Genomic DNA, 16635 nt, shown 5'->3' with positions numbered 1-16635 from the left:
TAATATAGAACATCATTAGATAAAAGAATATAATTTAAAGATGCTCTGCTCTGTTTTTGATCATAAGGGATTCAGCGTGGAGGAGCTGAAAACACAGAAACACCCAATACCTGATCCTGATTTAGATCTGCACACAGGATGCAACGCGCCAAAGAAAGAAAACAAAGAAATTTTGTGCTGCATGTTTTTTTTTTTTTTTTCTTTAAAAGCAGTAACTGTGTAGTTGTTGAAGCTGTTTGTTAATTAATTAACACGTTTAATTGGTGGGTTTTTTAAAATTTGGTTCACTTTAGGATTTTTTCTTAGACAACTGATGTAAAAATAAGTTCAATATAGTATTAATATTTTCATAGTATCAGCACACTATATTGGTTTATAAACTTAAATGGCAACTGGCCATTTTATGACAGTCAGTTTCTGCAAAAGAAGTGAATTAACGAGTTTTAATTTAGTGCAACTGTGCTGCCAGCATTTTACTGATAATTTTTACAGATTACAGTAAAAAACTGTAAAAACAACTGTACTTTGCAGGTGAAGCTTGCAGGTGATTACAGCAGCAAAGTTTTACAGTTTTCCACAGTCCTATTCTGACGATCAGTAAGTAGACAGAGATGCAGGTTGTAAACAGGTTTTATTTCAGCTGATCTCCAGTACAGGATAAGGTGACATTCTTATTTTCATGTTTCATGTTTCCTTTTAAAAGTGTCACATTCACAGACCCAGTTTCAACTTGCTACTTGTAAAACAATTACAATACAGAATCAGTGCAAGCACATGTGATAATAAAGAGTATACAGAATTAGATATGATGTAAATGTGAGTGAAGAATATCTAACTTCTTATCAAAGCACAGATTAGTTTCATATAGTTTCATATTTTTGTAAACACAAGCTTTTATTTTGGATGTGATTAATAGCAATTAACTGACTTAATGCATTGCGGGCCATAAATGTAAAGAGATGAATTGAGCCGAATAGCACAGATATAGGCAGCAAGTGTTCAGAACACATACAACATTTGTTCTGTGAGGAAACACATAAATATAATGTTTATAGACTAAATTAATTTCAATCATTTAAGCATAAGCTCTCAGATTAAGAGGTATTTAAGATTATAAGACACATTTCTGAAAGCATGAGAAAGCATTTTTTGAATGCTGTGCATCTATATATAATTACATACAGTATATGGGATTATTAAGGAGAAGTGATTCAACTGCAAGCTTAGTCAAATTTCCCTCTTTTGATCTTCAGATGGTCCATTCATCCAAACTCCCTCGTAAGTGAAGATCAAACACAACTGTTCCAGCGTCATCGGGGTAATAGAGTAATTTACTGAGCACATCAGATATTTGTTCATGCACCATCTGCTACAGGTGGTTTCACCCAAGGGTGAAAATGACAGGGGGCGCCACATTAGAGACAGGACCAGATTTGTGCTTTGGAGAGTATCAACAAGCTTGTCGACAAGTGTTGAGCAATGAATCCAAATAAAGACATGTTGATCTGTTGAGTTTTGTTTAACACTGATTTCTGCTCACTTGCATTTTGCAAACCGTATCATTTTAACAAACAAAACATCCATTTAGTACTTTAGTTTCAAATAACAAAGTTGACAATGTAGTAGTTGACAACATGTTCTGTCAGATTAATTTAAACACTGCTTACATCATGACACGGTTATGATACATCACCATAAAGCATTAATTATAACAGCGAAGTTAACAAGGATATTAGACACGGCCGGTCCTGGTATCATCATTTTTTTCACTTATTCTGACTTTTATTTTAGCACTACATGACTCTCCTTTTTCACCTTCTCCTGTAATCGTCTTTATACAGTCCTTCGTTACCACATCGGGATGGCTTTCTATGAATTTCAGCCCAGAGAGTTTCTCTATTGTGTTAATATGCTGAGCATACTTGTTTTGTACAGCATCTATGTTGTCTAAATTTTGAATATCTGTATCCTCTTTATCCAGTTTGGCCATCACATAGCATTCCAGCTCTTCTACTGTCCCATCCTCATTCTCCACAATTATCACCTTAAACAAGTGAGTTGGTGCTACTTTCCCTCCCTTCCGCTCCAGTGTACTGGGGTCAGCACGATCATAGAAATCCTCCACCTCAGTACCCTCTTTATTTTTTTTTTCTTTTAGGTAAAGTGGTCCAGAGTACACATGGACATTACAGACTTCATCATTCATAGCTCTGTATCGACAGTAACTCTCAATAGTTTTCCAATTACCTTTGTTTAAGCCTTTATTCTGTGGTGCCATGTTGCTGATCAAAAAAGTGTCATGATAGGCTTCCTGACACCACCTGTGATTGGCAGCCGCAGCAAGATGACCTTGTTCATAGTCTTTGTCCACAAATTCATTCCTTCCAAAGCTCCCGTGCGCCTTACAATTGACCTTCAGAGTGTCTTTGTTCAGTATCTCATACACCCATTCAGCGTTCTTGGTTTCATTGTTGTATGACATGACATAAGATTTTCTTATCCTTAAGTCAGAATCTGAAGGACATCCGTTGACTAATTTATTGGGTGACCTGACAATTGAATTTGGATCAGCTTCTTTAGAGACTGATATTTTACCAGACATTTCAAAGAAAGGGATCAAGATGTATTGGTTCAAACTCAACCCTTTATATCTCTGGACTAAATTTCTGTAATTTCTTTTCATCATTACACACCGCACCGTCTTCTGTTTGAATATTAATCTATTCCTTGTGTTGCTTGTTTGATATCGTCAGCTGGCCAACAACTACTGTGATTTTTTTTCAATGCCAAATCTCTTTTCAATCTTTCTTTTAGTTTTCTCTAAATGGTCCTTAGCTATATAATCTGAAGTGACATCAGAGTCTCTCCCCCCTTTCTCTAGAGTGGTTTTACCATTTCCATCAGATTCAGAAGGCTGGTTTTGTACACAGTTCAAACTTTGTACAAAGTCAAGGAACAAATCCCCCTTGACTCTGGTTTTATTACTTCTTCAAGAGCTTCAGCTAAGGATCCTCTCTTCTTCCTGGCTAAAATAATGTAAACAAACATTCAAACAATCAAAAGTGTCAAAATTCTCCTTAATTCAGGACTTATTCTAACTCATTCCCCCGGTTTCACAGACAAGGCTTAAAGGGTTAGTTCACCCCAAAATTAAATTTCTGTCAGTAAGCACTCACCCTCATGTTGTCCAAAACCCGTAAGATCTTAGTAAATCTTGGGAACACAAATTAAGATATTTTTGATGAAATCCGAGGGTTTCTGAACGACATATAGGCATTCATCATTACATCTTTTGAGGTCCAGAAAAGTATTAAAGACATTGTTAAAATAATCAGCGTGACTACAGTGGTTCAACCTTAATTTTCTGAAGTGACAAGAATAGTTTTTGTGCGCAAAAACAAAACAAAAATAACAACTTTTCTTCTGAGTCATTCTCCCACGTTATTTATGTTCAGCGCTTCCAGCAGCTCTACGTCAGAACGCAGACTCAGTGTTGGCAGATGCTGAACACGTGAGCAGCACGACGCATGTGTGTGATTCTGACACAGGAGCCGGCAAATAATGGATTATGGGTAGTGGCATTGTTTTGTCTCAAGATGCAAACCAGTAATGTTTTTTTCTAAGGCATTTTTATAAAAGGTGCTTAAATATCCTAATTTAACGAAGGCCTAGTCTGGTTTAAGTTAAGCACTGTCTGTGAAACCGGGCCATTAAACAGAAACAGAAAGATTTACTCACCTTAATGGGTTTGTTGGAATCTGTCAGATAGACAGTAACTTCTGTGGCTCTGATATTACCTCGATTATGTTCTACAACAAACACACAGAAAAAAAGAAAACATATTTCATAATTACACTTCACATAGTAAATTCCCTGTTGTTAAATTAGCACTGCTCTGTGTTCATATGGGAATCACCAGCAGGGTGTTAAAAGTAATACATTGGGCCCTATTTTAACGATCTAAGCGCATGGTCTAAAGCGCACGGCACAGGTGCACTTAGGACATGTCCGAATCTACTTTTGCTAGTTTAAGGACAGGGAAAACGGTTTGCGCGGCCAGTGCATGGTCTGGTGAATAGTTGTTCCTATCCTCTTAATGAGTTATGGGAGTGTTTTGGGCATAACGTGGAATAAACCAATCAGAGTCTCATCTCCCATTCCCTTTAAAAGCCGGTTGCGCTCGCACCATGGCGGAATTTGCAAGAGGAAAAACTGAACGCTTCTCTAGTGAGGAAACGGACCTGCTCGTGCCTACCATAGACTGTAAAAAAAGATGGACGACGGGGATCACGTGACCCACCGGTAGTAATGGCGGTGTAGTTCGATTGCTCCCTGACTCGGTATACTTTATATACTTGTTTTCAGTTAAACCGTCAACACTTGGTTAGTTTTGGTTGCTCTACTCACGGTGCAACGAATAAGGATGGCAAAACGTCAATTAACGTTGGCTTCTCCAGAGAAAAAGAGGGTTAAAGATCCTAACGTTCCTGAGGGGGAACTTCGCGCCATTGTTGCAGATGAGCTAAAGATGCACCTCGGCTTCGTCAGGGAACTGTTTAAGGAAGAATTCGCCCCGATCGCGGATAGACTTGGAGTCCTGGAAGAGGATGTTCGTCTGATAAGAAACAACTTTGACAACATGCAGGCTGCTCTCCGTAACGCGAAAAAAGACACCGTGGAAATCAAGGTAGTAGTGGACTCCCTTCAGGAAAAGTTGGCGAGAATTGAAGACAAAAGCCGCCAGTCTAATGTCCGTTTAGTGGGACTTAAAGAGGGTGTAGAAGGAGATGACCCTCTACGATTTATACAAAATCACCTTCCTAAATGGATTCCCTCTCTCGCTGGCAAGGTATTGGAGGTCGAAAGAGCTCACCGTATATACAGCGGTGAGCGTGCGAAATCTACCCCTCGTACATTCATCTTCAAGATGCTGCGGTATCAAGATCGGAATGCGATCCTGAATGGAGCTCGAGGTGTTGGAGAAATTCTTCATAACGGATCTCCGTTGCTCTTCTTCCCAGACTACAGCAATCAAACTGCATCCAAGAGGAGATCGATGGCATTGGCGAGAAAGAAACTAACCCATTTGGGAATAACGTATTTTTTGCTTTATCCCGCGGTAGTGAAAGTCACTCACCGAGGGAAGGTTTCACTTTTTGAGACACCGGCGGAGGTTGAAAAGTTCGCAATCTGGATCCCATCGCAAATTCTTCTCTGAAGGGAGTTTTAGTGCCTGTGTCACGAGAATCCGAGGATAATAAGCATGAATCTACAGTTCCCATGGTGGACCACACTGAGGCGGTTTGACTGACTATTTTTTCATCCGAAAAATGGCCGGGTCAGGCGTTGACGGCTTAGATTACCTAAGATGTAGAAGGGTCTCCATCGCCCTTATTCAAGAGTCTCATTTGAAATCAGATGACATACATCGCTTTCAAAATAGATACTTCAAAGTGATCTCCTCATCGTCGGCTGGCAATAAGACCAAAGGAGTGTTGATACTGTCTAGGCGTTCTACTAATTTTTCAATTATACGTTCTGGTGGAGATACAGAAGGCAGAATTACCTATGTTGTTGGTTCCCTAAATAATACTAAATATGCTTTTATGTCTATATATGCACCTAATGAGGGTGATCCCCTATTTTTTCAAGAATTATTACATTTAGTTTTAAATTTGGAAGACTGTCTTGTGGTTTTAGAGGGCGATTTTAATGCTGTGTTGGATCCTCAGCTAGATAGATCTCAGGCCTCTAAGGCTGATTCAGTGATTACTGGATGCTTTAACTCATTTTTGCGACACTCTAACATATGTGATGTCTGGCGTCTGCAAAATGACGGTGCCAGGGACTATACATTCTTTTCAGCTCGTCATAAGAGCTATTCAAGGATAGACTATTTACTCATGTCCCCTTCTCTTATTCCATTTATTAGTAAAGTTGATATTCTGCCACTTCTTTTATCTGATCATTCCCCTGTAATTGCTACCCTAACACCTGTATCGTTGGGCTCCAGACCCAACCGCTGGAGATTTAACACCTCCCTGTTACAGGACTGTACTTTTGTGGCTGAATTACGAAGCTCTTTGAAGGAATTTTTGCAGATTAACACTGATTCAGCCTCTAACCCTCAAGTATTGTGGGAAACCACTAAGTGTTTTATTAGGGGTAAATGTATAAGTTTTTCATCGTTTAGTAAAAAGCGTAGAGAGAGTCGTAAAATTGAATTAGAAAAACAAATTGATCTGCTAGAGAAGGAATTAAAAGGTAAATTTAGTGATATCAAAGCCAAAGAATTAAATGTTCTTAAATCAGAATTAAAATCTATATATTTGCATAGAGCTGAATTTATTATACATCGTACCAGGCAATCTTATTATTTCTATGGAGAACGCCCCTCTAAGCTTTTGGCTTTAAGGTTGAAGGATGGTGAATCCAAAGCCAGTATATCTGCTATTAGACATGAGGGTTCAGTGTATACTCAACCTAAGGATATAAATAAAGTGTTTGAATCATGTTATCAACAGTTGTATACTTCAGAATCCAGCACTGACCCAACAAATTTTGATTTATTCCTTAAGCATTTAAATCTTCCTAAATTGAATGATTCTCAGCATGATATACTGGACAGTCCTTTGACAATTGAAGAATTAAAATCTGCCCTGGACTCCATAAGCAATAATAAAGCTCCTGGCTTAGATGGGATTCCCCCGGAGTTATTGAAGATATTATGGGACATAGCGGCTCCATTGATACTTAATTCTTTTAGTTTTGCTTTAGAAAAAGGTGCTCTACATAGAGACCAAAACACAGCTTTGATAACTTTACTGTTGAAGAAAGGAAAGGATCCCCTTGAGTGTTCTAGTTACAGGCCAATTAGCCTCCTATCCACAGATTCAAAGCTAATGGCAAAAGTTTTGGCCTTAAGATTGGATCGGTGTGTAGGAGACTTGATCAAGTATGATCAGTCAGGTTTTTTAAAGGGGAGATTTGCTGCAGACAACATATGTAGGCTTCTTCATATTATCCAACAAGCAGACACCTATATAGCTTCCTCTGCAATCCTCTCTTTGGATGCAGAGAAAGCTTTCGACAGAATTGAGTGGAATTTTTTGTGGTCTGTCCTGAAGCATTTTGGGTTTGGTTCTTTTTTCCTGCATGCTGTCAAAACTATCTATTTTGAGTGTTCAGCAAGAGTACTTACTGGTCCCCATATCTCTCCTTCCTTCTGCCTAGGCAGGGGTACTCGTCAAGGATGTCCCCTCTCACCCTTGCTTTTTAATTTATCATTAGAGCCTTTGGCCCAAGCGATTAGACAATGCTCTGCAATAGTTCCTATAAGCTGTATGAATACGACCCATAAAATTTCACTCTATGCTGACGATATTCTTTTGTATCTATCAAATATCACAAATTCTGTTAGTGAATGCTTAAAATTATTCGATACATTCGGTAAATTGTCTGGTTACAAAATTATTTGGAGCAAATCTGTACTTCTGCCCCTTAATATAGCTGCTAAATCAGAGATTCAGGCCTTACCCACTATGATTCCAATTACCGACCAGTTTAATTATCTGGGGATTAGAGTTTTTTCTTCACTTTCACACATTGCTAAATGGAACTATCAGTCTCTTCTTGATAAGATTAAAAGCAATCTTCTGTGTTGGTCTCCACTCTGTTTGGCTCTTCATGGTAGGATAGCCACTGTTAAGATGAATATACTTCCGAGGTTGAGCTTTTTATTCTCTACGTTACCTCTGGCACCACCTATTGGTTACTTTAAAGAGCTCAATACAGAGATAACAAAGTTCTTATGGAATAATAAACAGCCTAGAATTCGTCTTAAATCTATGTACCGGCTGAAACCCCATGGTGGATTATCGCTACCGGATTTTTGGTCCTATTATTTAGCGTACCAAGTGAGACCGCTTAGGACTTGGATTGATGTTGACTCTCCTGTGTCATGGCGGGCCTTAGAAAATAATATTATTTACCCATTGCTACAGGATTTACCTTTTACTGGAATACCTAAGAAGGTTTTTGGAAAAGTTTGGTCCAATTATATGTCATTCTATTAAAATCTGGAAAGCGGCAGAAAAGATCATGGGAGCTTCAGATTCCTATAGCAATTCTACCCCCATTTGGCATAACAGTAATCTCTGTACAGGTAATAAACCGTTTATTTCTAAATGCTGGGTTGAACGTGGTATTTATACCCTAAAAGATCTGTACAATGATTATGGGCTTAAGTCCTTTCAGATCCTAGAAGCTGAATTCTCTCTCCCAGGATTTTCCTTCTTTCTGTATTTAAAATTAAGATCTGCACTAAAAGCTTATGGAGTACCCTGGTCGACTAAAATATCTCCTCACTTTATGATAGATTGGATAGACTCTAGTAGGGATTCTAAAGGTATTGTGAGTATAATTTATAAATCACTTGTGGTACGACAGTACTCAAGCATTCCGACTGAGGACTTCTGGGAGAGAGACCTTAACACCGTGATTAATTGGGACTCTGTCTGGGGGAATTGTTTTGTTACCTCAAAAAATCCGGCCCACCAAATTATTCATTATAAATTAATTCATAAGGCATATGCCACTCCCTGTTTACTATATAAAATGAAAAGAAAGTCTGATCCTTTTTGTCACTTGTGTAGCAGCGTGTCACATGCACGCCTTCCCGGACTCTGTTTCCCAGGATCCTCCTTGCTCCACTCCTGTTTTCACTTCCCTCATCAGCCTTCCCGCCATTTCCCTGGATTCCCTGCACCTGTTGTCTTCGTCAGCACTCCCTTTAAGTTGGACTCACTCCCTGCACTCTTTTGTCAGTTCTATTGTTATTCTAAATGTGTATGGTTGTGTTTCTTGCTCCTTCGTTGATTAAATACCCTCATTATTGTGGATTTCCGTATTCGCCTCGTCTCTACAATACCAACACGTAACAGAAGAACTGACCCAACCGCTGGAGATCCACCAAAACAAGATGAGCCTTTTCTCTGTCTCCCAGGCTCCAGCTCCTCCCGTGCCTCCCACACCTATGTCGGCTGCAGACCGCCTCATTGGACTCCTGCAGGACGGACGTTCGCTGGAGAGGTATGTGGAGGAGTTTGTCGAGTTAGCCTTTTTGACGAATTGGTCAGACGCTTGGTTAAACACCCTTTTTCTGGACGGACTGGACGAGAGCACAATCCGTTTTGATGAACCTGACGATTATGTTTCCTTAAATGATACTATTAATCTGATTTTGTATTTAAATGGTTCTGAGCTCGTTGTTGAAGAGGTTCGGGATATTCCGTGCCTTTCTCGTCCAGTTCCTCCAGAAACACGGGTGGCCTGGCCAGTTCGTCAGTCTCCATCTTCCTCCACATACCCCTCCGGTGAACTGTTTCCCTGTGTTCTGCCGGGTTCACAACTCTCTAAGTCCAAGCGGTCCATGAGGAGGAAAAAGAAGAAGGCCGTACAGCCCCAGTTTCCTGAATTTTCTGCCTCCGTGCATCCCCAGTTTCCTGAGTTTTCTGCCTCCGTGCAGTCCCAGTTTCCTGAGATTTCTGCCTCCGCGCAGCCCCAGTTTCCTGAGATTTCTGCCTCCGTGCAGTCCCAGTTTCCTGAGTTTTCTGCTGCAAATCAGCCCAAAACTCCAGTTTTAGAAGAAAAGGACTGGTTAATAGACTTTTGGGTTGAACCAGCTCCCAGTCCCTTCGACCTGGCTCCATGCTCCGCCGAGCCCGCTCCAGCCTGTCACGAGCCTGCCGCTCCAGCTCCAGCCGCCGCTGAGCCTGCCGCTCCAGCATTTGCCGAGCCCGCTCCAGCTTCCCACGAGCCCGCTCCAGCCCTCGCCGAGCCCACTCCAGCCCTCGCCGGGCCAGCCCCGGCAGCCAACGAGTCCGCCCCGGCTGCCAACAGGTCCGCCGCTGAACCCACTCCAGTAGCCCACGAGCCCTTTGAACCCCTGAGTCGCCCAAAATATTTTTTTGGGGGGGGAAGGGTCTCCGTGGGTGGGAAAGATGGGGGTGGGCTCGGAGACCCTCCGTGGCCTGCCAAGGCTCCTGACCCTCCGTGGCCTGCCAAGGCTCCTGACCCTCCGTGGCCTGCCAAGGCTCCTGACCCGCCGTGGCCATCCCTGGCTCCGGACCCGCCGTGGCCTGCCAAGGCTCCTGACCCGCCGTGGCCATCCCTGGCTCCGGACCCGCCGTGGCCTGCCAAGGCTCCTGACCCGCCGTGGCCATCCCTGGCTCCGGACCCGCCGTGGCCATCCCTGGCTCCGGACCCGCCGTGGCCGCCCACGGTCCCTGACCAGCCGTGGCCGCCCACGGCTTCAGACCCCATGACGGCCAAGGACCTAGTACCGCCCTGGAGACCTCCGCACCCGCCTGCACCCCCCGCACCTGCCTGTAGGTCTCCAGGGCGCCCACCCCCCCTCCCCGTTGTTTCATCTGAGGCGTGAGGACACGCCTTCCGGGGAGGGGGAGGTAATGTCACATGCACGCCTTCCCGGACTCCGTTTCCCAGGATCCTCCTTGCTCCACTCCTGTTTTCACTTCCCTCATCAGCCTTCCCGCCATTTCCCTGGATTCCCTGCACCTGTTGTCTTCGTCAGCACTCCCTTTAAGTTGGACTCACTCCCTGCACTCCTTTGTCAGTTCTATTGTTATTCTAAATGTGTATGGTTGTGTTTCTTGCTCCTTCGTTGATTAAATACCCTTATTATTGTGGATTTCCGTATTCGCCTCGTCTCTACAATACCAACACGTAACACAGCGCAAGCCTAGGTACATATATGCATATGTTCTGGGACTGTTCTCGAATTGAGCAGTTCTGGTCTTCGGTCCGGGACTTATTGATAGATCTTCTGAAGACTCAGATCCAAAAGGACCCTCTGGTTTTTCTTTTGTTAGATGACTCTTCACTATCACTGTCTGTCAATCAAAAGAGGATTCTATCAGCTGCCCTTACTGCTGCTAAAAAGGTTATCCTGAAACTGTGGTTGGAACCATCTACCCCAGCTATGTCCACTTGGATGTCATATTTGCTGGACATTGCTCTTTTGGAGAGCACCACAGCTAAAATGCATGGCGCCACCAGAAGGACAATACAATTTTGGTTGGACCTTATTGAGACTTTATCAAAAATGTTGAAATCTTGATATATTATTTATTTTTATTTATTAAGTCTTATTGTATCTCTTTTTTTTTTTATGATTGTGGGTGGATCTTGGGCTTTTTGTAAATAGTTATAAACTTAAAATGTTTAATAAATAAAAAATCACAAAAAAAAAAGATGGACGACGCGACGCCGCTTCCTTCCATTGTAATGAACTGAACGTAAAACGGACGACGATAGGTGTTGACATGTTACGCAAAAACGTCAGTTTGGAGCCTGGGCATGCGCAGAAAGAATCGTCAGTGGAGCCCGGAGGTGGAGTCGCGGTATCAAACTTCCCCCCAGACGTCTGCGTCATCAAGATCAGATCACCATTTGTTTTATTATCTATTGTTTATTATATTTTTCTTTACCTCCTCTCTTTTTCATTTGGCTTAAACGATGGCTTAATTACATCTGGCAAAGAGGAATTTACATTTATTTGAATGTTTATTAATGCACATTGTTCATTTTCAAATAAATTACTGATAACTAGGTCAAAACAACACATCGTAATTGATGTATTTTAAATATATAAACTATACACAATTTAAAATTCTACCTGTAAAATAATATTCTGTTTCTAGAGCAATAATATTTTTGAAACCGCGGTCAAGTTCAACTAACTTTACAGCAGATCGATAGCTGTAACGTTAGACAGTGCTCCTTAATTAACTGGAGTAGGATTAGTTTTGTCCTGCTAATTATTATTTTATACCCATAAAAATAATTAGTAACTGCCAGATAACGATCACCTGCTTTTTCCCGTCATGGCTAACGTTAGGCGTGTTATCTTTACTAATAACATTTATTAATTAGCTTATAAAGCCCACATTTAACGTTACCGAAAAAAACTCAGTGATCCGTCAGATCCATAGGTCGGTTAGGACAGTTTACTGCTAAACAACTCATTTCTTCAGTGAGAAATAACTATTATTTTTAGATTTCTGTGTTATTTATTTATCTTCAATCTCCCCTCGAAGCTCCGACAGTCCTCAGAGAAGCTGTCAGTCACAATTGTCAATCATAACGACACGCCCCGTTTCTATAGCATCAAATTGCTAGCTAAAATCAAACTTATCACAAAAACGAACTATTGAATATATATCAGCATGATAACAACTACCTAACAACTAATTTTATTGGAAGTGTAATTATTTTTTTTATTTTGACAAGTACCATTCGTTTGCATGGAGATGGCGGGGTTTATGACTTGTACTGCATCCAGCCACCAGGGGGCGATCAAAAAGCCCGCTGCTTCACTTTACAGGACGTATGAGACACACCCGGTGCGTATCTGCGTGTTGTGCACCCGCATATGGAACATATTACCAACTCTTTAAATAACAAAACAAATATTGAGTGATTGACTTTAGGCCATGTGTTTTGGTAAACACTGTTACAAAGACCACAAACTGACATAAAAATTCAAGAGTCAAACTGAATGAAACTAAATGAACACTGATCACCATAATGGTAACCAAACCACAGTCAGTCTGGTTTGAGAGAGATTTAATGTCTTTTCAGTTGATTTTATCTAAGGCTGTGGCTGGAAGTCAGTTGTAGTTCTTGTGTTTCTCTTTTCTTCAGTGATTATACTCATTATCATCAGGTTTCTTCAATAATCAAACAATCATCGATCAATCAATCACTTATGAACATATGAACACCAAACTGTATTCATTTGACACCAGGGAATTTACTGTTCAAATAGCACCATTTCAAGACTTTTTATTAAGACCAATAAGACTTTTTTACTACTGGACAGCTGCTTTTATCTCACAAATGTTTCTTTCACATTGTATTGTATTGTATTTGTTTATTTTTATTTTTGTATTAATTTATATTGTGGGTTTTTTTTTATATTACTATCAGCTTTTAGAAACCAAAACATTTTAATAACAAGCATTACATTTGAACTGATTGTTCGTAGCATATATGCCTTATTCAAATCTTTCTTATTCAAATCCATCATTTAATATATAAAATGTGGATTAAGAGAATAAAAGTAGCAGTAGAAATCATGCGCTTTCACTTTCGAGATTAAAGGGTGGGGCAGAATCAGATATTTCTATTTTTAGAGCATCCCTAATTCACCCATAACCAGTGTGAGACATAAAACAAAACACAGGCTAAACATACATTCTGACTAAACCAAAATTCTTATGTTCCAATAGAACTAACATTCCAAGAATGTCCCATAAATCAGAAACGATTAGTTAGGTTTTAATAAAAGTCAAATAACAAATACATGCAAATGTAAAAAAGTAAAACCTGAGGAAATCTGTGTTCCAAACAGGAAACCGAGTTCTGCTGGATGTTATATAAGAGATGTGTCTTGCTTTCTTGAATTCTTCTGCTGTGTTCTTTTGCCACTGCATTGTGGGCTTAAATAGTAGCCTACTGACGTTACACAGGATGCATGTCAGCCAATCAGAAAAGATCTATATGTTACGGAGACATCAGATGTCTGCTCTGTCTTTCTGGTAAATTTCAAAAAAGAGACCACAGTTGAGGGGTGGGGGGACCAATGACTTGCAAATGATAATAGGTGTGTGATCAATGAATGTTCACTGCATGCACATTTGTTTGTTCCTCTTTCCTATAGTGATTTTATTCATTAATATCAGGTGTTCATCACTAATTCTCAATCATCATTTAATAACCTCATGCACTCCAGCACTGCTTCGGTGTTATTTTAACCCTCTGGTATTGCTTAAAACTGGCCGAACACCTGAAATGTAACTTTTTTGTATTTTCAGTAAAATCAGTGTAATATATTTTTGTTCAATAATATTTAATCTTTTTTTATTTTGTATTTTGAGAGAATGTCATGGTACTAATTAATTTTTTTACCATTGAATTTTTTTTTATTTTCAGTATTTTTTATTACTTTTCAATTAAAGTACTTTAATTGAAAATGTTAAAATTTAAACAATGCATTTAAAATCCAATTTTTTAAGGCAGATTAGTGCCATCTGTTGGGAGAAAAAAATACAACTGCAATTCTATGGTTTAACCACTAGATTCCAGTTACAACAGCTAATGTTAAAGTCAGCTTTCTGTCCCAGTGAGCAGTGGAGAGTTCAGTGCGGCTTTACTGACATCTAGTGGTGAAAATGTGCATCTGACTCGAAACATGGTAACAAATCATGTCAAGTCACCTTCTTATATAAAGTTTTATAAAGTACAGATCATTTCCAAGCAGCTTTACATGGATAAACAGGAAATAATGATTAAAATAAGCAAATAATATTGCTGAGGGGGCCCATTGCAATGCATGCATACATGCTTAAGCACGTTTTTATCCTCAGATGTAAATCTATGATAAAACAACTTCACTGATGGGTCTGAATTTGTGATTGATGTGTTTCTGTGAATCTCTGCACACTAAACACACAGGCTGTTTGTCCTCCAGACAGAAGAGTTTGAGTTTCTCACTGTGTAAACTGCAGATCTCCTCAGATCCTGATGAACGCCTCTCATTTCTGTCCTTCAGGAATGCCTCATGTGTCTTTCAATTTTTCCACATTTTGTTATGTTACAACCTTATTCCAAAAGGGATTAAATTCATTTGTACAAAAATACCCCGTAATGACCACGTGAAAGAAGTTTGTTTGAAATCTTTGCAATTTTATTAAAACTAAAAAACTAAAAAATGTACATAAGTATTCACAGCCTTTGCCATGACACTCAAAATTTAATTCAGATGCATCCTGTTTCCACTGATCATCCTTGAGATGTTTCTACAACTTGACTGGAGTCCACCTGTGGTAAATTCAGTTGATTGTACATGATTTGGAAAGGCACACACCTGTCTATATAAGGTCCCACAGTTAACAGTGCATGTCGGAGCACAAACCCAAGCCATGAAGTCCAAGGAATTGTCTGTAGACCTCCAAAACAGGATTGTATGGAGGCACAGATCTGGGGAAGGGTACAGAAAAACGTCTGCAGCATTGAAGGTCCCAATGAGCACAGTGGCTTCCATCATCCATAAATGGAAGAAGTTTGGAACCACCAGGACTCATCCTAGAGTGGGCTGCCCGGCCAAACTGAGCGATTAGGGAAGAAGGGCCTTAATCAGGAAGGTGACCAAGAACCCAATGGTCACTCTGACAGAGCTCCAGCGTTTCTCTGTGGAGAGAGGAGAACCTTCCAGAAGAACAACCATCTCTGCAGCACTCCACCAATCACCGCCTGAAGTTTGCCAAAAGTCACCTGAAGGACTTTCAGACCATGAGATCAACCAAGATTGAACTCTTTGGCCTGAATAGCAAGTGTCATGTCTGGAGGAAACCAGGCACCGCTCATTACCCGGCCAAACAATCCCTACAGTGAAGCATGGTGGTGGCATCATCATGCTGTGGGGATGTTTTTCAGTGGCAGGAACTGGGAGACTAGTCAGGATGAATGCAGCAATGCACAGAGACATCCTTGATGAAAACCTGCTCCAGAGCGCTCTGGACCTCAGACTGAGGTGAAGGTTCATCTTTCAACAGGACAACGACCCTAAGCACACAGCCAAGCTAACAAAGGAGTGGCTACGGGACAACTCTGTGAATGTCCTTGAGTGGCCCAGCCAGAGCCCAGACTTGAACCTGATTGAACATCTCTGTAGAGATCTGAAAGTGGCTGTGCACCGACGCTCCCCATCCAACCTGATGGAGCTTGAGAGATCCTGCAAAGAAGAATGGGAGAAACTGCCCAAAAATGGGTGTGCCAAGCTTGTAGCATCATACTCAAAAAGACTTGAGGCTGTAATTGGTGCCAAAGGTGCTTCAACAAAGTACTGAGCAAAGACTGAATACTAATGTACATGTAATTTTTTTTTTTTTTAATAAATTTGCAAGGATTTCAAACAAACTTCTTTCACGTTGTCATTATGGGGTATTGTTTGTAGAATTTTGAGGGAAAAAAAAGAATTTACATAACAAAGGCTGTAACATAACAAAATGTGGAAAAAGTGAAGCGCTGTGCAGAGTCCTTGCCAGATGTACTGTATAACGCACGATTAGGCTATATGGAGGTTGTTCTTTCTAAACATCTTTTCCTGCAGACAGGACACTCCTGAGTTTTCTTGGTTCTCCACATGAGAGAGTGCAGATACATTTAGTAAAGCCATTTTCACTGTTTGAGCTCCAACAAAATCAGTTGACAGTAAATTCAGAATACGAATGTGCTTGTGTTCGACCTTGAAGCCTTTTCTTTCAGAATATTATGTTGGATTTATGTAAAGAAGCAGCTCCACACAAGTTATAAGAACTGAATAAAGTACTATCCCTTTATGTGAAACTAACTAACTACGCTATAATGATTGTTTGTGTGTGAGGGGTTGGGGTTGGAGATGTGCTGTAGGGACTATTTTACACCAGGGTTACACCCCTAATTTTTCTAAGAAAGACTCTGGGGTTTATATGAACCCTTTTTACAGTACAGTTTATGGCGACTGTACTGGGGCGTTAGGACCCGTTCAGACCACAGGAAGAGCAGCACCCC

General features: G+C 40.6%; 2 protein-coding genes across 2 annotated transcripts in view; one reads left to right on the top strand and one right to left on the bottom strand.

Moving 5' to 3' along the window:
• LOC127509705 (interferon-induced very large GTPase 1-like) overlaps positions 1–16635 on the top strand; it is a 322431-nt gene that overhangs the window by 199882 nt on the left and 105914 nt on the right. The gene's annotated exons all lie outside the window — the stretch shown is intronic.
• Positions 615–13537, bottom strand: LOC127509715 (endonuclease G, mitochondrial-like). Its single transcript, XM_051888636.1, has 3 exons — positions 13411–13537; positions 3739–3809; positions 615–3026 (listed from the first exon to the last, which is right to left on the bottom strand). Exon 3 carries the CDS (start codon positions 2684–2686, stop codon positions 1733–1735), a length of 954 nt encoding a protein of 317 aa, XP_051744596.1. The 5' UTR covers positions 2687–3026; positions 3739–3809; positions 13411–13537; the 3' UTR covers positions 615–1732.

This window comes from Ctenopharyngodon idella, chromosome 3, assembly GCF_019924925.1.
Source record: "Ctenopharyngodon idella isolate HZGC_01 chromosome 3, HZGC01, whole genome shotgun sequence".
NCBI lineage: Eukaryota > Metazoa > Chordata > Actinopteri > Cypriniformes > Xenocyprididae > Ctenopharyngodon > Ctenopharyngodon idella.
Note: the sequence above shows the minus strand (reverse complement) of the source record. Positions and strands in the feature narration are given on the sequence as shown.